The 24046-nt window shown below is 62.8% G+C and overlaps 2 protein-coding genes across 2 annotated transcripts; one reads left to right on the plus strand and one right to left on the minus strand.

Annotated features, from left to right (window-relative positions):
- Positions 1 to 1765: 1765 nt before the first annotated feature.
- BKCO1_37000184 (nonribosomal peptide protein) lies at positions 1766 to 17509 on the minus strand (the record flags this gene model as incomplete). Its single annotated transcript, XM_020275068.1, has 6 exons — positions 1766 to 12628; positions 12706 to 16305; positions 16407 to 16522; positions 16550 to 16882; positions 16958 to 17194; positions 17272 to 17509. 6 exons carry the CDS (start codon positions 17507 to 17509, stop codon positions 1766 to 1768), a joined length of 15387 nt encoding a protein of 5128 aa, XP_020128867.1.
- A 1469-nt stretch (positions 17510 to 18978) lies between these two features.
- BKCO1_37000185 (abc multidrug transporter mdr1) lies at positions 18979 to 23635 on the plus strand (the record flags this gene model as incomplete). The annotated part of the gene is made up of 7 exons (XM_020275069.1): positions 18979 to 19110; positions 19191 to 19280; positions 19416 to 19630; positions 19690 to 20261; positions 20331 to 20984; positions 21358 to 21908; positions 21962 to 23635. 7 exons carry the CDS (start codon positions 18979 to 18981, stop codon positions 23633 to 23635), a joined length of 3888 nt encoding a protein of 1295 aa, XP_020128866.1.
- Between the last annotated feature and the right edge of the window lie 411 nt (positions 23636 to 24046).

Here is a 24046-nt window from a genome sequence, read left to right on the forward strand (position 1 = left end):
CGGAAAGTTAGCGCCAAGATTGTGGATTTTGTTTGCCAGGGGGTTTCTGGTCGTATCGTGGTGATGCGATAGGTCAGAACTGTGATAATGTATGGTGGAATCAAACCCCTCGTCGTACTTTGACAATGCAAAGGGCCAAAGTAGCATCGATACGATGAAAAGGTAAGTTGGCGCTAGCCTTTCTCTGTGGAAGGGGGCTGTAGCTTTCGATCAGCGGTTAGACGCGAGGTTTGGTTCATCCGGCACCGTCTCTCCGCATCCCAGCAGAGAGTACTTCAACGTTCATTCGGCGTAACACCCAGACCCCACAAACTATGCCTTCCGAAAAGATGATTGATATGAAGAATTGAACAGGATAGTCTATATTAGATTGCAGGATGCATACTGATTCAGACTGAGGCCATTTTCGTGAATATTTCGTCTGGCTTGGCTCTCACTTGGCAGCAGGGTTTCCTTTTTTCCCAACTTTCTCTTCATTGCATACTTTACTCCAGTCAGATCACTCTCTATCTTAAAAGCTGAGTTGTATGCAACGTGAATCCAATAACTCGTACTTAAAGGACTGTCAGAGTTTTGAAAAGCACTTGCAAGTCTCTGGTGCGGCTGGTGGGCAATAGAAGGTCAGCTGCTAAGTCATTTACGATAAATTACTCCGCATACGAAATAAGAGCTAAGCTTACCAGCCTAGTTATCGCACGTAGGGTAGGCTCTCGCTTTCAACTTCGTCGCGGGAATCATCACTGTTGCTATATTACTCGACGCCTTACGGCTTTGGCTGGGGCGTCACCAGGATGCTGATAATGGCATTATTAGCTGCCCATCGGTACATAGTTGAATACATCATCAAGGTTGGCCCGCGGAAATGCAGCACGTACAATTAAGGTTTGGCTCATCGGCACGGCCCAGGCGCGTGGCACTGTCCACATTGTGACAACCGGACCCTGAGGAACTGCACCTCTAATACCGACACCTACTGACTCATAATATATATGACACATCTACTCAACCAGCGTACAAAGTACCCGTATCTGACTGCTCCTGAGTATCAACTACCCTTCACCAGGACACCCACCCTCGGGCAGTATCGTTGGGCAAACATTTCAGAGATCGCATCTTCCGTGCGGATACTGTAGAAGGAGATACAACCTCAGGTCAGCTTTCTTGTGCAATAACGCTTTCCAGAACCTCTAACTCTCTGGCCCGAGGCGGCATTGGTTCAAAAATTGTGAACTTCCGCGCCTTCTTCAGCAAAATTACGTTTGACGGATAGAGGACTGAGTGCCCGTGGGCGTCGTATCCTGACCCCATCAAAATATCCTCACGGAATTTTCGAGCTGATCCTACTAGGCCTCGTGGCTCAGCTCGACAAGAAGTCAGTACACTTGGAGTTTGTCAAGCTGTTCCTGACCAGCGCTCCACATGCCCAAAGTCCGCGGACAGCCAAGCGTCTTCGCGATCGAAACGCACCGACAGCCGGGTAATGCACCTTACCAACCTTGCCATGTCCTCGGCCGTCAAGTACGTTCATATCGGCAATAACCTGGAAGACATAGCTGCAGTGCTCGAACAGTTGAAGGCATGGTCCATCGGTCCTCACCGGAGAAAAGAATGGTTGAACTGCAGAAAAGTATATTTAGTGACGAACTAAGTTTTCTATTGACAAACACAACATCCTTGTTTTACCCAAACTTCCGACTATACCCAAAGCCAACGCCGACACACCCCGAACAAAACCGAAAACCAAAAAAAAAAAAGAAAGTCTATCTCAAATATCGCTCCACCCATCTCTCGAAACAATATCGTACGACTCCGGCGTCGGCGGCTGGTCCGGCGACATATCCCCACGGCTCCCACCAACCGGCGACTCGCACCCATCCTTCCTCACCAGCAACGCGGCCGCCTCACCCCCCCACAACCCCTCAATATTCCGACACAACATCTCGACCATCTCGGCCGCCACCGCGCTCCGCACCCTCTCCTCCGCAAACAAAACATCGATCCGCACCCCCGCGCCCGGCGTCGGCGTCGCCGTGACCTGCACGTCCGCAGCGTCCCACGGCGCCACCGCCCACCCCAACCCGCACCTCGTCTTCTTTTCACCGCCATCACCACCATCACCACCGCTCGCCCACGCCCGCAGCTCGCCGTCATCAAACGCCTTCGCCGCAGCGATGTTGTTCCACAGCAGCAGCGAGCCGAACCGCGGCATCGCTGCCGCTTCTTCTCCTTTCTCTCCGTCTGCCCAGTCCGTGCACCGCCGCACCAGCCGCTCCGTCTCGAGGCACTCGTACGGCAGCGCCTTCAGGCGGGCGTCTTCGACGGCGGAGAGCAGGGCGTTGGCGTCGGCGTCGGCGGAATGCGAGAAGTCGACGCGGACGGGGACGGTGTTGAGGGTTGGGCCGCAGACGGTAAAGGCGGCGTCGGTCGGGGTTGAAGAGGAGAGAGGGAGTGCGCGGTTGGCGATGGCGCGGGCGAAGACGACGTCGTCAGAGGTGTACGTGTTGCCGGGTAGGTGGCGCAGGACGAGCGCCCAGGCGGTGTGGAAGAGGGTTTCGAAGGTGTGTTTGGTGGGGGTGGCGGGAGGCGGGAGGGCGATGTGTCGGGTGAGGTGGCCGTTGACGGTGCAGGGCGGGCTGGTCGTTGTCTCGGCGGCGATGATGGGGGTGATGCGCGACCCTTTCAGTTCGTTGCGCCAGAAGGTCTCGGCGCCGCAGGTGGATTGGCGGTGGCGCCAGGCGCTTAGGTGGGCGGAGAAGGAAGACGCTGGAGGGATGGCGGGAAGGGTGCTGCCGGGCTGCTGCTCGTAGGCGGCGCGGAGGTCGTCGAGGATGAGGGGGAGGCTGAAGCCATCGTAGAGGCTGTGCGGCATGCGGATGATCAGGCGGCTGGAGTGGAGGCGACGGTGGGTGAGGAAGTAGAAGCGTAGGCCGTGTTGGCCGTAGCGCTCCGGACGAGCTTGGCTGGCCGAGATGACGGCGGCGGTTGCGTCTTCCATGTCGTCGTTGGCGGCGGCGTCGTGCTCCTCCCATTCCGGTTCGTGTGAGCGGAATACCACTTGCATCAGTTGTTGCTTGTACGGCACGAAGACGGTGCGGAGGATGCCGTGGCGGGTGACAACTTGGAAGCAGGCATCTCTCACACGTTTCGTGTCGATTGAACCGTCGAAGTGGAGCCAGACGTGGTTGATGGTGCCTTGTTGGGGCGCCATGGCTGCTTCAGTCATGGCCTTCTGCACCGACGTCGCCTCGACGACATCCTCGATCTCTTTTCGGTCCACGTCGAGGGTCTCGCGCAGGAAGGAACGAACTTCCGCGTCATCTCCCGGGAACGCTGAGAAAGGCTTGTACTCGGACGTTGGCTCAGTCTCGACTGAGGGCTTGCACTTTTCCGCCATGTCCGCGAACCGTGGGCGTCTCATGATGTCAGCCACGCTCAAGGTCAGACCGGCTTGACGCGCCTTTGACGTGAGCTTCATCGCTGACAGCGAATCGCCGCCCAGTTCGATGAAGCTGACATCCGTGTGTATGGCGTCGACTTGGATATCCAGGACCCGGGCCCACAGCGCCTGCAACATTTGCTCCATCCCAGTCTTCGGCGGCTTTCCAGTTCGAATGTCCGCGGTAACCTTCTCTTGACTCAATGCCATCTGCCGCAACGACTTGCGATCAATCTTTCCAGCGGCGCTGAGGGGCAGTTGACGAAGCGGCAGGAAAACCCGCGGCATCATGAAAGATGGCAGCACATCCCCCAGCTTCGTCTTCGTATCGCCGAATGGATCCTTCTCTTCCTCACCGTACGCATCTCCGAGCGCCACAAACGCCGCGAGATACGCACTCGCGCCCTCGGGCGCCACCAGCTCGACCGCAACATCGCACGGCGTCGGCGCCATGCAGCGGCGAAGATGGTGTTCGATCTCGCTCAACTCAATCCTCTGCCCCCTCACCTTGATCTGCGCATCCTTCCGCCCCACAAACACCAGCGACCCACTCCCATCCTCCGCATACCTCACCAAATCACCCGTCTTGTAAAACCTCCTCACACTCCCACCTCCAAACCGCTTTCTCCACCGCGGTTCCTCGACAAACGCCTCAGCCATCTTCTCCTCATCTCCGACATACCCCATCCCGACCGTCGGCCCCTCAATCACCAACTCGCCCACACACCCCACCGGACACAACCGCTCCTGCGTCCTCGGATCAACCACCCACCCCCTCACACCCCCCAACATGGCCCCCACATCCCTCGGATCGCACCCCTCCCTCATCGGCCCCAGCGAACAGCACGCCACAGGCGTACACTCGCACGGCCCATACGCCTGCAAAAGCGTCACACCCCCCTCAGAATCACCACCCCCCCACGTCCGCACCACCTCCTCCGTCGCCGCCTCCCCACCAAGCACGACCGTCCTCAACGACGGCACAGCCTGCGGCGTCAATATCCCCGCCAGCGACGGCGTCAAGAGGGCCCAGTTGGCTTTGCGGCGGGCGACGCCGCGGGCGAGGTCGTCGCGGCGCTCGCGCTCGGAGACGACGCATGTGCAGCCGCCGGCGGCCCAGACCATGAGGGTCTCGATGACGGAGGCGTCGAAGCTGTAGGACGCGAATTGGAGGGCGCGGGTGCTGGGGGAGAGGTGCGCGCGCGGCGCGAAGGAGAGGCAGGAGGCGACGATGGCGGAGTGGGGGATGGCGCAGGCTTTGGGGGCGCCGGTGGTGGTGCCCGAGGTGGTGACGATGTAGGCGGTGGAGGTGGGGGGGATGCGGGTGGGGAGGAGGGTGGCGGTGGTGGTGGTGATGGGGGGGAGGAAAGTGGTGGTGTCGAGGATGAGGGAGGCGGGGACCGCGTGGGGGGTGAGGAGGGCGGAGAGGGCGGGGGAGGAGACGATGGCGGTGGTGGCGCCGACTTTGGCGCAGATGGACGTGAGCCGGGCGGCGGGGTGAGAGGGGTCGAGCAGGAGGAAGGCGGCGCCCGCTTTGAGCACCCCGAGCATGGCGACTTGGGTCCATTTGCACTTCTCGAAGCACAGCGGCACGGTGCTGCCGGGGCGGACGCCCATGGACGTGGTCAGGTGGATTGCGAGTCGGGTGGCCAGTGTGTCCAGCTCAGCGTAGGTCAGGTCGCCGTCCCAGGAGGAGACTGCTGGTGCATCTGGCTGGGCGCGTGCATGGCGCTCGACAAGCTCGTGCATGCATAGGTCGGTGTTTGAGTTGGTCTGGGGCTCGCGGTTGAATGCTGAAATCTCTCTGAAGTCGTCCGGGCTGATGAAATCCACGTCGTGCACGGAATGGGCAGTTCCACCGCTGATTTGCTGCAGCAAGTGTTCGAACTGTCCGAGGAGCCGGCAAGCCTGCTGCTTGGTGTTGATCCGAGAGTCGAACACGAGGCTGGCGTCGATGTTGCCGTCGGGCAGCATCTGGCAGAGCAGGACGAGACCGTAGTTGGTGAAGCTCGAGATGAGCTGCGCGTCGTTTTCGCGCATGAAGAAGTTGTCCGAGCTGTCGTCCTCGTCGGTGCTCGCGGGCTGGACGACCAGCAGGCTGTTGAAAGTACAGGCGGCGTGCGCGCTGGGGCTGACTTGCCGGATCCGCTGCAGCCCGAGATGCTGCACTGGGTTGATGCTGACGTCCTGCGCACTCTTGGCCAGCTCAGAGACCGTCTTGGAGCCATCGAGGACGAATCGCAGAGGGATGGTGGCGAATGTTGGGCCGACCATGTCGTGGATGCCGTCGACCGGCGCCGTCCTTCCGGAGAGCGTGACGCCAATGACAACATCCTTTGAGTCGGTGTAACGGCTGATGAGTAAGGCCCAGGCAGTCTGAATCATCGAGGTCGATGTATTCTCGCTGCTGCGCCCAACGGTGATGTGCCTGGTTTCGTGCGAGTCGGGCTGGGGGACAACGGAAGAAGGCATGGGCGGGAAAGCAGTGCGTTCGGCGCCATCCAGGTAAATTGCCCAATACTCTTCGGCCGCCTCTGGGTGTAGTCCTTGATGGAGGTACTGGATGAATTTGCTGTATGGCGGAGACGGCGGCACGGGTCGCTCTTGGTACAGCGAGTACAGGCGTTGTAGGAGAAGTCGCCAGGACCAGCCGTCGAAGACAGCATGATGGGCAAACAGGACAAGATGCTGCGATGCTCCTTGGATCACAATGCCAGCCCGGACAAGTCGGTTCCCGGACGACATGGGCACTTGGCGAGCTTCCCTGAGGTAGTCGTCCAAGTTCTCTCCGGTTGAAATTTCCGCCTCTTCTCTGATGACCACTTGCACGAACCCGTGTTCGTCAGTATGAATGATCCTACTGCGTAGAACCGGAGTCATGGCCACGAGGGCCTTCCAAGCAGCGGTGGCTCCGACGGCGTCTGGCACGGGAATAATGCACTCGGCGACGTATGCCCCTCGCTCCACGTTCGACAGGGCCATGAGACCCTCCTGCAAAGGAGCGCACGGATAAACGTCTTCAACTGTGTTTGCGCCGATCTGGCAGGCTTCGGCCACCTCTTCGATCAGGTCCTTGGTGTTGCCGCTCATCAGAGCGAAAGGTTTGATGGCGTCATCGGAAGCACCAATTGCTTCGACTTTTCCTGCAAGTCGGGCCATGTCCACCAAGACTGGATTCTCGAAAATCTCTTTGACGGTGAGGAGGATGCCCTGGCGCCGAGCTGCCGCGACGAGTTTCATGGCGTCCAAAGAGTCTCCGCCGAGACGAAGGAAGCTGTCGTGGACTCCAATATTGTCGAGACCGAGCACCGCCTTCCACAGATCAAGCAATTGCTGTTCCATGTCTGAAGGGCCTGTGTTCTCAGCTTCTCTCGAGTCGTTTTTCTGGTCCGTTGGAGAGATGTCGGTTCCCATTCCGCGCAACTGCAGGCGGTCAACACGCCCATCCGCCATTCTCGGCAACGTGCGAACCGGGCGGAACACGCTGGGTACCATGAACGAAGGCAAAGCGCGGCCAAGCCTGTCCCTGGCACTAGATACCAGAGCATCAAGCAGCCTCTGCGCCACTTCATCATCCACGTACCCGTGCCCAAGCGCCACGAAGGCCGTGAGTGATGCTTCACCGGCGCTCTCCGCAACCTGGACGGCGACTTCCCGGTCCCACATGACCTGGCTCACAAGCCTCTCCACATCTCTTGCCATGAAGCTGCGGCCATCCGGCAGCTCGACCATCTCGTCGACGCTCCCGACCACCTCCACGACACCGTCGCATCCGAGACGCGCGAGTTTTCCAGTCGCGTAGACCTGCTTCGAGCGGGCAAACCCAAGCTTCTCCAGCCACGCAGGCTGAACAGCAACACGACCCTTCTCTTCCTCTTCAACAACCAACTCACCAACGACGCCCACCGGCGCCAACCAGTCGCGGCGGCGCAGATCAACCACCCACCCAACCGCCGACTTCTTCAGGCCGTCCAACTCCTCCGACGTCAACAACTCGACGTCCGCGACCGCCTCGTCATCGGCGACAACCAACAGCTGCCTCACGACGTTCTCAAACTGCCCCACCATCCGCTCGACCACGCCCCTCTCCAACACCCGCTCATCATGCGTCGCACCCACCCGGACCTCGCCGCTCTCATCATCAAACAAGCACTCCAACAGCAGCGGATACGTGTGGAACGCCCCGCCGTCCTCGCCGTCAACCTCGCGGCCCGCAGCTCGGACGAGATCACACACCATGCCGTCCTCCTCCTCCTCTCCATTCTTCTTCTTCTCCGCCGGTCCCAGCGTCAATAACGTCGCGAACTCGCACGCCGCAGCGGCGTCGCGACCCACGCGCCGGATCGCCTGCAGCCCGCGGTGGCAGTGCGGGATCGCTGCCGCGGCGAGCGCCTGCACGCGGTGCAGGAGCGCGGCGACGGTGTTGTTGTTGTCATCTTGCGTCTCCAGCACGCCGACCTCGATCCGCAGCGGAGCGGTGGTGAGGGTCGGGCCGGGGATGCGCTCGACGTCGGCGACGGGCGTGAGGCGCCCGGACTGCGCGACGCCGAGCGTGACGGCCCGGCCGGAGGGGGCGTAGCGCCCGAGGACGAGGGCCCATGCCGTCTGCAGGAGGGTGGCGGTCGTGATGCCGCCGCTGCTGCGGCTGCTGCTGCGGAGCGAGGGCAGGGTGATGAGGCGGGTGATGGTGCTGGAGGCGCGGGGGGTGTAGTCGAGGGTGAGGGGGAGGGGGAATGGGGTTGGGAGGGGGGCGCCGGCGAGGGTGGCGCGCCAGAAGGCGTCGGAGTCGGTGGGGGAGAGGCGGGCGAGGTACTGCATGAAGCGGCTGAAGGGAGGGGGTGCGGGGAGTGGGGTGCCCGAGTACGCGGCGCTGACGGCGGAGGAGAGCAGGGCGACGGAGGCGCCGTCGTAGCAGGCGTGGTGGGCGGTCCAGATGAAGGTGGTGGTGTTGTTTTTGTCTGTGACGAGGCCGTAGCGGACGAGTTCGCCGCCGAAGACGGTTGGGAGGCTGCGGTCGCGCTTGACGTATTCCTCCACGCTTGACGCCGTCCGCCAGTTGATCGCTGGCTTGGACGGTTTGAGGACGGTCTGGAACATGCCTTCGGCGCCGAGGTGGACGATCCTGGTACGGAGAATGTGGTGCGTTGCCACAACGGACTCCCACGCGGCTTTGAACCGCCCGACGTCTGTCCCACGCTTTAGTTCCACCACGATTTGCGCGACGTACGAGCCTGTCTGCTTCCCTGATGCAGTCATGAGACCCTCCTGCAGAGGTGTGCAGGGATACATGTCTTCCACATCGTCCACCTCCACCTTGCAGTCGGCTGCCGCAAGCTGGACATGTTTCGACGACGCGTCCGGCATCAGCGAGAACGGAGCGACGTCCTTTTCCTCCTCTTTCTCTTCTGCAGTCATGCATGCCGCCATGTCTCGGAGCACCGGCATACTCATGATGTCCACCACACGCAAGGAGAAGCCCTCACGCCTGGCGACACCAGAAACCTGCATGGCCGTGAGCGAGTCGCCGCCCAGTTCGATAAAATCGTCCTGCATGCCAACATCCTCCGGTCCATCGAGGCCGAGCGACTCGGCCCACATAGCCTGGAGTCTCCGCTCCATGTCCGTATCAGACGTCGATCTCAACTCTGCTGCTGCTTCCCCACCAGCCAGCGCACCGTGTGCACGAGCCGGTGTCAACCCATCGACCTTTCCAGCAGAAACAACAGCAGCAGCAGCAGCAGCAACAACATCCCGAACAACCACCTCCCCACCCCCCACCAACAACACCCTCACCACCTCCTCAAACCCCTTCATCATCCGCTCCACCTCCACCACCCCCTCCTCATCATACACCACCTCCACCCTCACCACCCCCCTCTCAACCTCGGGCTCACACACCACCGTAACCGCCCCCCCATAACTCGCCCCCACATCCACCGCCCTCGACACCACCCCCCACCCCTCCTCACCCTGCTGCCTCTCTTGCTGTTGCTGCACAACGAACATCGACCCCCCCACCAGCCTCCTCCTCACCTCCCCGCCCTCCCTCTTCCCCAACGCCTCGCACACCCCCCTCATCCCAACGCCTTCGTACCCTCCGCCCGCCATCTCCGCCGCGTCGTCTTGCACCCGCGCGAGGACGGCGTGCGCCTTTTCGTGCGGGGCGCAGCGCACGCGCACGGGGACGGCGGCGATGGTCGGCCCGGCGATGCGGGACAGGGAGGCTGCGGTCTCTTGGCTGCTGAGGCGGCCGGAGACGATGGAGGTGAAGAGGGTGTCGTAGGTGGTTGGGGGGGAGGAGGTTTGGGAGGGGGAGAGGGGTTGGGAGGTGGCGATGAGGAGGAGGGCCCAGGCGGTGCGGAGGGTGGTGGCGAGGGTGACGTTGATGGGGGAGGCGGGGGGGAGGCGGAGGGTGAATGTGGTGGAGGTGTTGGGGCGGGCGGGGGGAGGGAGGGGAGTGGTGGTTGTTGGGGGGATGTTGGAGAGGTAGGTGCGCCAGAAGGCTGCGGTGGCGGGGGAGGATTGGATGGTGTGGAGGTGTTCGATGTATTTGCGGAAGGGGACGGGGGCGGGGCCGGGGGTGTGTTGGTGGTAGATGGATTGCATGCGCTGGAGGAGGAGGGTCATGGTGTAGCCGTCGTAGAGGGTGTGGTGGGCGAGCCAGACGAACGAGTGCGTGCGGGAGGGGCGGTCGCTGATGATGGCTACCCTGCTCGCTGCGACGGCGCACGCGTTCCTGTTTTGGTCGAGGAATGCCTGCAGATCGTGGCTCTGCTCCCATTCGACTTCCTTCCTGCGCAGAACCACTTGTATGGGACGAGGTGGCTTGGTTTGTACGGTCTGGAAGATGGTGGTGCGCAAGATGGTGTTTTCCTGAACGCAAGTTTCCCACGCGGCACAGAATCTGTCCAGATTGACGTCAGCGGGAAGCTTGACCACGTGATAAGCCATGTACGCGGTCGGGGTTTTGGTCGATTCGACAACGAAGGCCTCTTGCAGAGGCGTGGCAGGATAAATGTCTTCGATGTCGTCCTCGCTGCGGAGTCCACACGTCTTCACAGCCTCGGCGCGAATCGAGGATGCCAGGCTCCCCATCATCTCAAACGGCCTCGACACTTGAGCGGCGCCATCTCCCTGCGGCGTCTCCAGCTGCATCGTCTTAGCCAGCTCACCCAGCGTGGGGTTCCGCAGAACCGACGCCACAGACAGGCGCAGCCCCTCGGTCCTGGCGGCCGCCACGAGCTTCATTGCCAAGAACGAGTCGCCGCCGAGATGGAAGAAATTGTCGCTCATGCGGATCTCGTCAGCAGAGACGCCAGGCAGAACAGACGCCAGCATACGCCTCAGCGTCCTCTCCACCGGCGTCTCAGGCCCGCCGTTGACTTCCGACCTCGCAGCAGCAACAGCGCGCTGCCTGCTCCCCAGCTCGACGGCCAACGCACGCAGCCTCTTCCGATTCAGCTTGCCCGACGACATGCGGGGGAACGGCTCGTCCACGACCGGCACGATCATCGACGGCACCATGAAGCGCGGCAAGCGGCTGGGCAGCCGCGTCTCGAGCGCGTCGACGACCCGCGCGACCCGTGCCTCGTCGGCTCCCACCATCTCGACCAACAGCACGAGCTTCGAATCCAGCGCCTCGGCCGCCACGGGGACGCCGGCCTCGGGCAGCGCGAGCGCGGCCTGCTGCTCGACTTCGGACAGCTCGACGCGCTGCCCGCGCACCTTGACCTGCGAGTCGTTGCGGCCGACGAAGCGGAGCTGCCCGCACGGCTTGAGCCGGACGAGGTCGCCGGTGCGGTAGAAGCGCCGCAGGGGCGTCTGGGGGGCGGCGTCCAAGGAAGACGGTGCGAAGGCGGGGCGCTCCACGAAGGCGGCGGCCGTCTTCGCGTCGGCGTTGAGGTAGCCGCGGGCCAGGCTGGGGCCTTCGAGCCACAGCTCGCCCGCCGCGCCGACGGGGACGAGGCGCGGCCGCGGTGACGATGCTGACGCGGGGTCCACGACCCAGCAGCGGCAGCAGAAGCTCGAGCCGATGGAGAAGCGGTCCGAGGTCGGCTGCACGTGGGTTTGGAAGGTGGCGTAGACGGCCGTCTCGGTTGGGCCGTACGCTTCGATGAGGTGCGATACTCCGGCCGGCGGGGCCCAGGTGCGGAAGATGGTTTGCTTGATGACTTCGCCGCCGGTGATGATGGTGCGGATGCTCGGGATGGCCGTCGGCGTGAGGATCTCGAGCATCGTGGGCGTCATGAACATGGTGTCGGGCGACAGGGCGTTGATGCCGCCCGCGACGTCGTTCATGCGCTGCGAGTCGGAGATTTGGCATACGCAGCCGCCGGAGGTCAGCGTGCTCCAGAGCTCGAAGATGCTCGCGTCGAAGGTGTAGGCCGAGAATTGTAGCACGCGTGACTCGGGGCTGAGGTCGAGGACGGGGCTGTAGCGTGTCGAGCTGGCAAGAAATTGGGAGTGCTGCATCATAATTCCTTTGGGTACTCCCGTCGTCCCGCTTGTGAACAAGACGTAGGCTAGGTTTTCGGGGCTGACGGTTTCGTGGAACGTGCGGTTCGGGAGGCCCTTGATGAATGAAGGAGAAACAATGACTTGCTGTACGTGGCCGTGCATGCGGGGGGCAGTCTGCGTCGATGCAATGGCAATGGTCGCCGAAGTGTCCTTTAGAAGCTGCAGCAGCCGGTCGAGCGGTGCCTCTGGGTCGAAGGGTACGAACGCGCCACCGGCCTTCAGAATGGAAAGCATGGAAACGATGGTCCAAGCCGATTTCTCCATGCACACCGGAACAATGCACTCAGGACCAACCCCCAGGTTGTGCAAGTGGCCTGCCAGCTGCGAAGACAGCTGCTCGAGCTCGCCATAGGATAGGCTGGCATCCCAGCCCTGCACAGCTGGGCGGTTGGGTTGCTGCGTGCTGAGCTTTTGGATGAGGTGGTGGATGCAGCTGTTGACCGGGGCGCTGCACTCTAGCTTTTCGTTCCACTTCCTCATGCTGGCCCAGTCATTATCGCTGATGACGTCGAGCTCATCAACAGGGCTATGCGGGTGCTCGATCATGCTCTGAATTACTTTGGCCACAGTAGCGGCCAAGTTTTCTGCCTGAGCGTGGGAAATTTTCGAAGTCCAGTACTCGATGACAAGCTCGACGTCAGTATCGGAAACATATCCGAGGAAAGTCGCCGCGTACTAAACAACACGGAGTAACAACGGTCAGCAAACGAGCTACTCCATCGCGAAACTTCCAGAAAAACGCAACAACTCACCTCAGTCGGATCCATCTCCCTCACCACCCTCACCCTCACCCCATCCTCACCCTCACCCTCCCCGCCCTTCACCACCCTCTGCAACGACATGGCCGTCCCAAACAACCCGCCCTCCTCCGCCGCACCACCCCCACCCATCGCATGCAACACATCCGCCAACCCGCACTCCCGATGCGCCATCTGCTCCCACCCGTCCTCCTGCACCGCCCTCAACACCTCCAACACGTTCTTCTGCCCCCTCTCGCCCACCCGCGCCCGACACGCCTGGATGTTCGTGAACACGCCGAGCGCGTCGTCCGCGGATGGGACGTCGCCCCGGCCGCTGCTGAGGTACCCGAAGACGGGGTCGGCAGCGGCGGATGCGGACGCGGTGTAGGCGCGCAGGACGAGGGCCCAGGCGGTCTTGAGGAGGTCGGAGAGCGTGACGGAGTGGGTGCGGCAGAAGGATGTGGTGGGGGCGAAGGGGATGGGGGGGACGGGGGCGATGGAGAGGGTGGGTGGGGTTGAGGGGGAGGTGGAGGAGTCGCTGCTCCAGGAGGGGAGGTGGCAGGGTTGGGCGGAGGCGAGGTGGGAGGTCCAGTATTGGAGGGAGGCGGCGGGCGGGGTGCCGGTGGGGGAGGGGGTGGTGATGTGCGAGATGTAGCTGCGGTAGGAGGGGCGGGGGTGGCGGGCGAGGGAGGTGGCGGAGGCGTAGCCGCGGCGGAGGTCGCGGGTGAGGATGCTGGTGGAGCTGCCGTCGATGAGGACGTGGCTGATGTCGAGGCGGAGCTGGATCACCGCGGGAGAGGAGGATGGTTTGGGGGCGGCGATGAGGAGGCGGTGCTCGGGCTGGTTCGCGGGCCATGGCTGGACGGGATGGGTGGAGAGGTCGTCCTTGGCGATGTGCGCGGTGGTTGCTTGTGCGTGGCGGAGGACCACCTGGTCGAAGCTGCCGTCGCCGCGCACGCTCTCGACAAACACGGTCCGAAGGACTGCGTGTCGATCGATCACGGCTTGCCACGCGAGCTCGAGGCGGGCAATGTCAATGGCCGTGGCGTTGGTGGACTGCACTTCGAGGAAAAGCTGTGAAGTGTAGCTCCCCCTGTCGCCGGCGCGGCTCAACAACATGCCGTTCTGCATCGGCGAGCAGGGATATGCGTCTTCCACCTCCTGCGCCTCCACGCCCATCGCCGGCAGCACCTCGTCCATCAACCTTGCACTCTCTGCCGGCGACGCCTTGAGAAGCGGGAAACAGGGCCCCTGCTTCTCCGGCAGCTCGCCGAGCAGTGGAGCCACGGCGGCGAGCACGTTTCGGCACTCGTGCATCCACTGCGCGACACGCTCCCGGTGCCGCATGCGCTTGTTGAGCGTGAAAGACAGTTTGAGACGGCCGCGCTCGACGTTGCCGAGAACCTCAATCAACCCAAAACGCGGCAGCGCGGCGCCAAAGCCGTCGAGGTGCATCAGCGTGCGGGAGGGCTCCTCGGTGAAGAGGCAGTCCGTCCGCTCGAGCTGCTGGTACTTGCCCGCGTAGTTGAATGTGATTTCCATGGGCGTCTGCTGCTGCTGCCGTTGGCGGCGTTTACTGTAGTAGCGGGCGGCAAACTGGGCGAGGCCTTTGTCGGGAAACTCGGCGCGGAGGCGTTTGATTTCGCGGACGATGGAGACGGGGTCCTTGCAGTTCTGTTGCGAGACGACCATGGGCAAGATGGTGGTGAACCAACCCACTGTTGAAGAAAGGTCGATTGTCTCGTCCCATGAGGGTTCTCGGCCATGGCCTTCGACAAAAAATGCGGGGATGGACCGCTCTGGGAAAACGGTGTGGAAGGCAAACATGGTTGCCGCGAGAAGCACATCTACGGTCTCAATCTCGAGCGAGGATTTGCTCGCAGTTCCCAGGATTACCGATGAGAGACTCTCGTCCATCACCAGAACCTCAGTCACTGCATCTCCGTAGAAGTTTGGTAGGCTCTGCATTCCCCAGAAGTCGTAGTCCGGATCGGGAAGCTCGAATGGAAGTTTCTGCGGAGGCAGACTCCGAACATGCCTTTCCTGAAGCTTGCACCATGTCTGAAAAGAGACGGCTTTGGTTGGGGAAATGCTCCCACTCGTCATGTGCTCCTCGACCTGCTGCATGATGACACGCCAGGACACAAAGTCAGTCACCAGGTGGTGGGCGCAAACAAACAAAAGCTGCTCTTTACCACCGCGAGTGGTCAGGAGGTCGGCGCGAAGGAGAGGGCCGTACTTGATGTCGAGACCTCGCTGGGCGTCTTTGATGATGGGCATCAGGTCGGATGAGGCCGTGCTATTGACAACGTGGGAGCAGAACTGGTATGACTCCAAGACTTCATCTGAGATGTACTGGAACCAGCATCCGCGCCTCATCTCAAAGAACCGAGCTCTCAACATCGGGTTTCGTGACACGACTGCCTCGAGTGCGGTGTCGATGGAGTTGCGCGAGACGTTTCTGTTCAGGCGGAGCAGGAAGCTGATGTTGTCCTGATTGTCTCCCTTGGGAGAGAGGTGGAAGAACAACTGCTGGATGGGCGAAAGCTTGAAAGGCTCTCCCTCATCCCCTTCATCTTCATCCACTGGAAAGGATTCTGCGGTCCTCGCAAGAGGCGCATCCACCATCCCGGAAGTTATCTCGGCAATGGTCTTTTTCTGGAGGATGCGCTGAACCGTGACGGGCAGACCGCAGGCCGCTGCTTGGGACACGACTTGCATGGCCGATATCGAGTCTCCACCGAGACTCTGGAAAGCGCTGGTCCGGCTGATATCTGCCTCCGGTACATTCAACACACGGCTCCACACCTTCCGTAGCTGATCTTCAGCACGACTCAGCGTCGGCACCACGACCTGCTCTTCAGCCCGGCTGGGTGTCGGCACCGGCGCCGGGTTCTGCTTCCGGGACAGCCTCGCCTCGCCCAGCGCACGCAACCCCTTTCGATCCACCTTCCCATTGATCGAGATGGGAATGCGGTGGACAGCAATGAACGACGCAGGGATCATGAACTTGGGCAAGACGGCGCGGACCTGCGCCTCAGCATTCCGCATCTCGGCATCCAACCTGCGCTGGTTGGCGGCGTCATCGCCATCGGTCCAGTCGGCGTCGAGGGCGACGAAGCCCACCAGCACGCCGCGGGTGGCGCCGTTGCCCACCTTGCGCTTGACCAGCTCGACGACGACGTCGCGGCGCGGCTGCATGGCGCGCATGAACTGGTGCTCGATCTCGCCGCACTCGACGCGCTGGCCGTTCAGCTTGACCATGTCGTCCTTGCGGCTGACGTAGGCGAAGCTGCCGTCGGGCTGCTGCGCGACCAGGTCGCCGGTGCGGTAGAAGCGCAGGGCGCGCGCGTCGCATTCGGCGGGGAAGAGGCGCGTGTGCCACGTCGGCCGCGAGATGAAGACGGCCGCCGTCTTCTCTGGGTCGTGCAGATAGCCGCGGCCGACGTGTGGGCCTTCGACTAGCAGCTCGCCCACCTCGCCGGCGGCGGTGAGGACGTTTGGGTTGTCCGGGTCGACGACCCAGCACCGGCCGGCGACGGCGTGGCCGATTGATTTGCCATCTGAGTGGCGGGAGATGGGCGGCGTGCAGGTAGCGACGACAGATGCTTCCTGTGGGAGAACGTCAGCGGATGTCCTTCATGAGATCCTTGGTTACAGGTAGCAGCCAAGCGGGGGTGAAAAGAAAAAAAGGGAAAGAAAACAGCACTCACCACCTGCCCATACGCATTCAAGAACGTCACGCCCCTCTCGACCCACCTCTCCAACACGCCCCTCGTCATCGCCTCCCCACCCTGCACCAACACCCTCAAGCTGCCCAACCCGCCCTCTCCCGCCGCCGCCCCCGCCGTCGCGCCCTCCAACGCCCCGATAAACGACGCCGTCAATATCGCCCAATCGCACCGCATGCCCTCGACCGCGCGCGCAAACTCGAGCGGATCCAGCCGCGCCGCCTCGGGCACGACGCACACGGCGCCGCCGACGACGAGCGTGGTCAGCATCTCGGTGATGCTGGCGTCGAAGTTGTACGACGCGAACTGCACGACGCGCGACGCGGCCGTCAGCCGCATCGCCGCCGCGTGCCCGAGGGCGCCCGCCACGAAGGAGCCGTGCTCGATGAGCGCGGCTTTGGGGACCCCCGTGCTGCCCGACGTGAAGATGGCGTAGGCCGCGTTGTGGGGCTGCGGGGCTGTTACATGGGGGCGGAGTGATGTGGTGGAGGAGGAGGAGGAGGAGGAGGCGGATGGGGTCGGGGATGAAGGGCGGGAAGAGGATGCGGTGGCGCGGGCTTGTTGCCGCTCCTCGAGACGGCGCAGCGCGGGCCGGTCGAGGCAGACGGCGTGTGGGATGAGTTGGGAGAGCCGTTTTTGGTGCGTCGGCGACGCGATGCCCACTTGGGAGCGGCATTTGCGGATGATGGTGTCGAGCCGGGATGTGGGGTGCGCGGGGTCGAGGAGGACGAAGGCGGCGCCCGCGCGGAGGACGGCGACGATGGCGACGACTGTGTGGGGTAACGAGTGTGTCAGAGGGTTGGGTGCGTGTGTGGGGGAGGGGAGAGCGCGGGGGCTGGTGGTTTACCTGTCCATATTGACTTTTCGAAACACAGAGGCACGATGACTTCGGGGCCGACATCGAGCTCGTGAGTCAGGTGGTCTGCCAGAGTCCGTGATGCCGTGTCGAGAGCCTTGTAAGACATGGAATCTCCATCGGATGAGCAGAGAGCCTCTGCATGAGGCCTGGAGTGGACGTGTTCATCGATCAGTTCAGGGATCGTGCGATCGTGAGCCGCAGCTTCACTTCCAAATTGGGCCTTCATCGCAGCTGATCTTGAGGAAACGAGCGTAGCTGATCCTGAAAATGAATGATAAACAATGCTGGCGAGAGGCTCATTGACGATTTTGGCAAGAGAAGAGCGTGATTCCTCAGCCCTCTTGTACTGCCCGGCTGTGGCCACTTTTCGATAGCGAGCGTGAACGGTTGCCACTCTGATACCGCCACTGAAGCCATGCCGCCTCACGCCTCGGCGTTCTAGATTCAAAAGCAAGTGCAAATTTCTTCTGGCGCTCGGAGCTGAACAACGTGTCGGGCCAAGTCTGATCCCAAGTTCAAATGCCGAGAGGCATTCCTGTCTTGGAGCCGAGAAGAATCCACCAAATGCGAGGGATGCGGAAGTAAACCCGGGGCTGTTGGACATGAGCGATGCACATGTGGCCCGATATTGTCGTGCACCTGTCTCCACAGGAGCAGGAGTGTCTCGCATCTTGCAGGGTCTCACAGCGTTTCTGCTGGTCCAACCACCGCCGCACTGTCCAGACCAGTCAGGCGCGGCGGGAAAGGCCACTCCATTGGGATCGGCATCTTGACGCAGTGCCTATTTGCGGTGCCGCATCTGGCAACTGTGGATCCGTTTATCCGTTAATTGAAGACGAAAAAAGAGTGCCACTGGCCCAAAAGAAAGCACAAGGCTGGGTGGTCATGTCATGTACGCAAGTCAAACCAGGGCGGTCTCGGCCGCCATGGCCTTCCCAGACAGGCATGCTTCGCGGCCTCGAGCACACCACAATCGGAAGGGACATGCCCGCGTGTGCTTTTCTGGGACCAATTGAGATTTAGGCAATATGGAGAGTTGAAGCTCGCCTAGGCGGGAGTGCATCTCAGTGGATCTCCTGCGCGCTATGCTCCGATGCAGGTCGGGCTGGCAGAGCATGGCAGCGTTGGCGTGCTCTGAACGGGCAATGTCGAGATGATCATGTGGTTGAAAACTTCTACATCGGTCAACAGGAGCCTCTGGACCTGCATCGCATCTGCTCATCCCCGATGCAGAGCCATGTGGTTGGAGCTCATACCCAGTCAAAGGTAGGCCCGACACCCCGAGTTAAGTCCCTCGTGCCCGGAACGCGGCGTTTGTACGAGCCGGCCCACTTTTCAATACCCAGATTGCATATTGCCCGGGGTAGCTATAGCCCCTGGCAAGCATCGAATCAGAGGCTGAAGCCAAGACGAACAGCGGACAGGGCGGTTCCGACGATCCTTGTTGGCAGTCTTGCCGGCAGACGAATTCCCCCAAGCCGAGCGCCGTTTGCTCTATTTTACGACAGCTTGACGAGATTCTCCTGAACCTCGGTCTCCACAACACAGAAGCACTCGTTCACATCTTTGCCTTCCAGCTTTCCTTGCATAGAGCTGCGTGATCGGCCAGACATACTTCACAAGCGACTCCTTCCATCACCTCTCATCGCCGCCAGCTCCGCCACACAGCACATCAGCCGCGCGCTTACCGTACATATGCCCAATAGCAATGTCGAGAAGGGTAGCAGCACGGAGACGGACCCAGGCAAGGAGGATGTCATCGGAGGAAGCTCCCACGACGCGGATTCCGAAAGCACCGAACAGGCGAGCGGCAGCCCGTTGAAGCTGGTAAAAGACACTTTGCACCCGCCGCGCACCTCGGCTGAGCATACCAAAAACTAACGTACGGCAAAAAACCCTGGTGTCAGATCTACGATGCAGCGAGCAAGACAGACGTGGTCGTCGTATCCGTGTCTCTCGTCTCGGCAGTGATCGGAGGCGCTCTGATGCCGCTGATGGTGCGTAAGACTACATGACACACTTACCAGCCCCCACACCCCTGGCCCCCATCCCGCCCTCCCCGCCCAGCCCTCCGTCCGATGGGATGATAGCCGAGCAAATGATGTGTGTGCTGACGCGGAGCCGCCAAAAAGACGATCGTCTTCGGCAAGATGACCGGAGAGTTCCAGACCATCACGACGTCGTCGTCAAGCAGCGGCGGAGACAGCTACGGCGGAGGCAGCTACGGCGGCCGGCTCGACACCTTCACGCTGTATTTCGTGTACCTGGCCATTGCCGAGTTCGTCACCGTGTACGTGACGACGGTCGGGCTGACGCTGGCCGGGGAGCGCATCAGCTGCACGCTGCGGTTCGTGAAGCCAAGAAAAAAAAGAAAGAAGAGAAGACATCACTGACACGGTGCTGCAGCACACGCTACCTCTCGGCGGTCCTCAGCCACGGGGTCGCCGCGCTCGCCGACACGCCCAACGCCCGCGGCGAAGTGTCGCTTCGGCTCAGCAGCGACGCCGAACTGGTGCGCACGGCACTGACGTCCAAGCTGGGGCGCGCGGTGTCGGCGATGTCGACAGTGGTCACGGCCTTCGTCGTCGGCTTCGTCTTCTCGTGGCGGCTGGCGCTGGTGCTCTCGTCGACGCTCGTGGCGTTCGTGCTCATCGTCGGGATCGCGTCCGGATCCATCGTCAAGTACACGGGGCAGGGGGCGGCGGCGGAGGGAGCGGCGGCGACGGTGGCGTCGGAGGCGCTGGCGGGGGTGCGGCAGGTGGCGGCCAACTGCGCGCAGGAGGCGGTGGCGGGCAGGTATGCGGCGCGGCTGCTCGACGCGCGGCGGCCGGGCGTGGCGGGCAAGGTGGCCGGGGCGCTGATGATGGCGGCCGTCACGGGCGTCATGTTGCTTGCGTACGCGCTGGCGTTCTGGCAGGGCTCGCGGTTCCTGGTGGCCGGGGTGTTGTCGCTGGCCGACGTGCTGATCGTGCTGCTCGGTAAGTGAGATACGAAGGGGTCCCTTGTCCGTTGTGTCTGGGTGAACGAGGCTGACGGGTTGGCTGCAGCGGTGCTATTGGGCACGGTGTCGCTGGGGCTCTCTGGTCCGGATGCGCAGGGCGTTGGGGCGGGTCTGGCGGCGGCGGCGCGGATCCACAGCGCGGCTTCTCCACCACCATCTCCACCACCAGCACAGGCGCAGCCGCAGACGCCGCAGCCGCAGCCGCACGGCCGAGAGGGCGGCGTCAGCGGCGTCGTCTCCTCAGGCCACATGCAGTTCCGGGACGTCGACTTCCACTACCCCAGCCGCCCCGACGTCGGCGTGCTCTCCGGCTTCAGCCTCGACGTGGCGGCGAACAAGACGACGGCGGTGGTGGGGCCGTCCGGGTCGGGCAAGAGCACGCTGGTCAGCCTGCTGGAGCGCTTCTACAGCCCGTCGGCGGGCAGCATCACGCTGGACGGGGCGCCGCTGCAGAGCCTCGACGTGCGCTGGCTGCGGCGGCAGCTGGCGCTGGTGGGGCAGGAGGCCATGCTGTTCGACGCCACCGTGTTCGAGAACATCGCGCACGGCTTGGTCGGGTCCGCGTGGGAGCACGAAAACGACGAGGTGAAGCGCGAACGGGTAAGGCGGGCGGCGGAAACGGCCAACGCCCACGGTTTTGTGGAGATGCTGCCGCAAGGCTACGACACGCGGGTGGGCGAGCGCGGGGCCCTGCTGTCAGGTGCGTGTGTGGCTTGACGCCCTTCTTTTTTTACTTTTTACCCTATTTTCCCTTCCCTGGTCGCCGTGGGGCCCGCGCGCGCGGGAGGGCGGGAGGACGGGAGGACGGGAGGACGGGCAGACGTCCCGGCGCCAAGTGAGCAGTGAGCGAGCAAGCAAGCAAGCAAGCCAGCAAGCACTTGGCCCCGGGGGAGCGGGCGTGGGAAAGCGGGAAACCGTCGTCTGCGATGGTGGGTGTGACAGCGTTGCCTGCGCTGCGCCTTCTGCACCCAGACGCGGTCCCCAACGGTCCCCAACGCTCTTGCCTGCTCTTGCCTGCTCCTGCCCCGCTGCCGCATTGCCGCGGATAGGTCCGGTGCTGACAGCCGCTGCAGGCGGCCAGAAACAGCGCATCTGCATCGCGCGGGCCATCGTGGCGGATCCGAAGATCCTCTTGCTCGATGAGGCCACGTCCGCCCTGGATCCGGTTTCAGAGCGCCAGGTCCAGCACGCCCTGCGCACCGCCATGCAGGGGCGCACCAACTTGGTCATCGCTCACCGCCTGTCCACCATCAAGGACGCCGACTGCATCGCCGTCATGGCCGACGGCCGCATCGTCGAGCAGGGCTCCTACGCAGACCTGGTCGAGCGCCGCGGCGCCTTTCATCGCCTGCTGGAGGCCCAGAGCCTGGCCGTGCAGGAACCCGAGACCGGCGCAGCCGATGCCGTGCCACCTGCCGCCGCCGACGACGCAAAGCTTGAATCACCCCCGGCCAGCGACGCCGAAAACGCACCTGACGACGAACACGACAGCACCCCGCCCCGCCCCGCAACCCGCTTCATCTCCGCCCTGCGCGCCCACGACCGCCCCATGCTATTGGTCAGCATGGTCTTCTCCGTCCTTTGCGGCTGCTTGAGCACCGCCCAATCCGTCGTGCTGTCGGCAGTGAGTGACGCACCCCCCGATTGGCTTCCTGGCTGACCCAACACCGCCTACAGTGCATCGCCGCCTTCGGCAAGAACGCGTACAACCACGCGCGGCTGCGGCACGACGTCGACTTCTGGGCCGCCATGATGCTGATGCTGGCCTTCGTCGGCGCCGCCCTGCAGAGCGGCCAGGGCGTGGCGCTGGCTGTCTGCTCCGAAAGCATGGTCCGCCGCGCTCGCACCACCATCTTCCAGCACCTGCTGCGCCAGGACATGTCCTTCTTCGACATGCCTGCCCACTCGGCCGGCGCTCTCAGCACCCTACTCACCGGCCGGGCCGCGGATTTAGACGGGCTCAGCGGGGGCTCGCTGGGCATGCTGCTGGTGGGCGCCTCCACCATAATCTCCGGTCTCATCGTTGCCATTGCCATCGGCTGGAAGCTGGGGCTCGTTTGTACAGCAACCGCTCCCGTGCTTCTGGCCGCTGGCCACCTGCGTCTGTCGTTCCTACGCAAAAATGAGGAGCGCACGTCAAAGGCGTACGCGGCCGCCACGACCTACGCAACCGAGGCGTGTGGCTGCATCCGCGTCGTGGCCTCCCTCACGTTGGAAGACACGGTGCTGCGCCGCTACAGCGCCACCCTCACCTCGCAGGCCCGCAAGAATGCCGTCTCCACTTGCAAGGCCTCTATTTTCTTCGCCCTTAGCCAAGCCCTCGTCTACTGCTCCTTCGCCCTGTGCTTCTGGTACGGCGGCCGCCTGATGGCGCGCGGCGAGTACTCGATGCTGCAGTTCTTCATCTGCTACTCGACCGTCATCTTCGGTGCCCAGTCGGCGGGCAATGCGCTCTCAGCCGCCGCCGACACGTCCAAAGCACGCGCCGCCGCCCGCGACTTCGAAGCCGTGGCCCAGATGATGCCCACCATCGACGTCGACGACACGAAGCACGGCAGTTCGGACCCTCTCCCCCCGCCGCCCATCCGCGGCGAGATCGCCTTCAACAACATCTCCCACACCTACCCCACCCGCGCCTCCCACGGCCCCTCCCTCACGGACATCACCCTGCACATCCCCGCCGGCACCTTCGCCGCCATCGTCGGGCCCTCGGGCTCGGGCAAATCCACCCTCCTCGCCCTCCTCGAGCGCTTCTACGACCCCTCGACCGGCTCCATCACCCTCGACGCCACCCGCGACATCCGCACCCTCCCCCTCGCCCGCCTGCGCCAGTCCATCGCCCTCGTCTCGCAAGACACGCTGCTCCTCTCGGGCACCGTCCGCGACAACATCACGCTCGGCCTCGACACGGCCACGGCCTCGGACGCCGCCATCGCCGCCGCCGCCATCGCCGCCGCCGTCGCCGACGCCGCCCTCGCCGACGTCATCGCCTCCCTGCCCGAGGGGCTCGACACGCACGTCGGCGGCCTCGGCGGCGCCGCGCTGTCGGGCGGCCAGCGCCAGCGCGTCGCCATCGCCCGCGCCCTGCTGCGCCGCCCCGCCGTGCTGCTGCTCGACGAGGCCACGAGCGCCCTCGACACGGCGAGCGAGCGCGTCGTCCAGGACGCGGTGGTGCGCGCGGCGCGCGGCCGCACCACCGTCGCCGTCGCGCACAGGCTGAGCACCGTGAGGGATGCCGATCGCATCTTCGTCATGGATGCTGGCCGTGTGGTTGAGAGCGGGACGCATGGCGAGTTGGTGGCGAGGCGTGGGTTGTATGCGAGCATGGTGGCGGCGCAGAGTTTGGAGTAGGTGGGTGGGTGGGTTGGGCTGGGTGGAGAAGGGGTCTGGGTGGATGCCGTTGGGAGTGTGGACTGCGTGCAACGGTTGCAGCTTGTGCTACAATATACAACTACGGTGACAGGTCTATTTAGATTAACGGGTTCGACTGGGTTATGAGGTGGACGGGGTTATAAGATAGCGAACTATATGTTGCACTCGTTGATTTTGTTCGATCGCCGATAGGGTATACTATGACTTAACGCTAACTCCCTGCTTTAACTCTCTCATAACCCATCCCACCCTCAACATACTATGTGTGCCTGCGAACCAGGATGTTTATTGTTTTTGAAGGAACGCAGACAGAAAGTTTCGCCTTCTCTTTCCTCAGAGAGCCCTCATGGCTATAAGATTCGCGACAGCGCAATAGGCAGCTAAACCAAT

The sequence above is a fragment of the Diplodia corticola genome (genome assembly GCF_001883845.1).
Source record: "Diplodia corticola strain CBS 112549 chromosome Unknown scaffold37, whole genome shotgun sequence".
Classification (NCBI taxonomy): Eukaryota; Fungi; Ascomycota; class Dothideomycetes; order Botryosphaeriales; family Botryosphaeriaceae; genus Diplodia; species Diplodia corticola.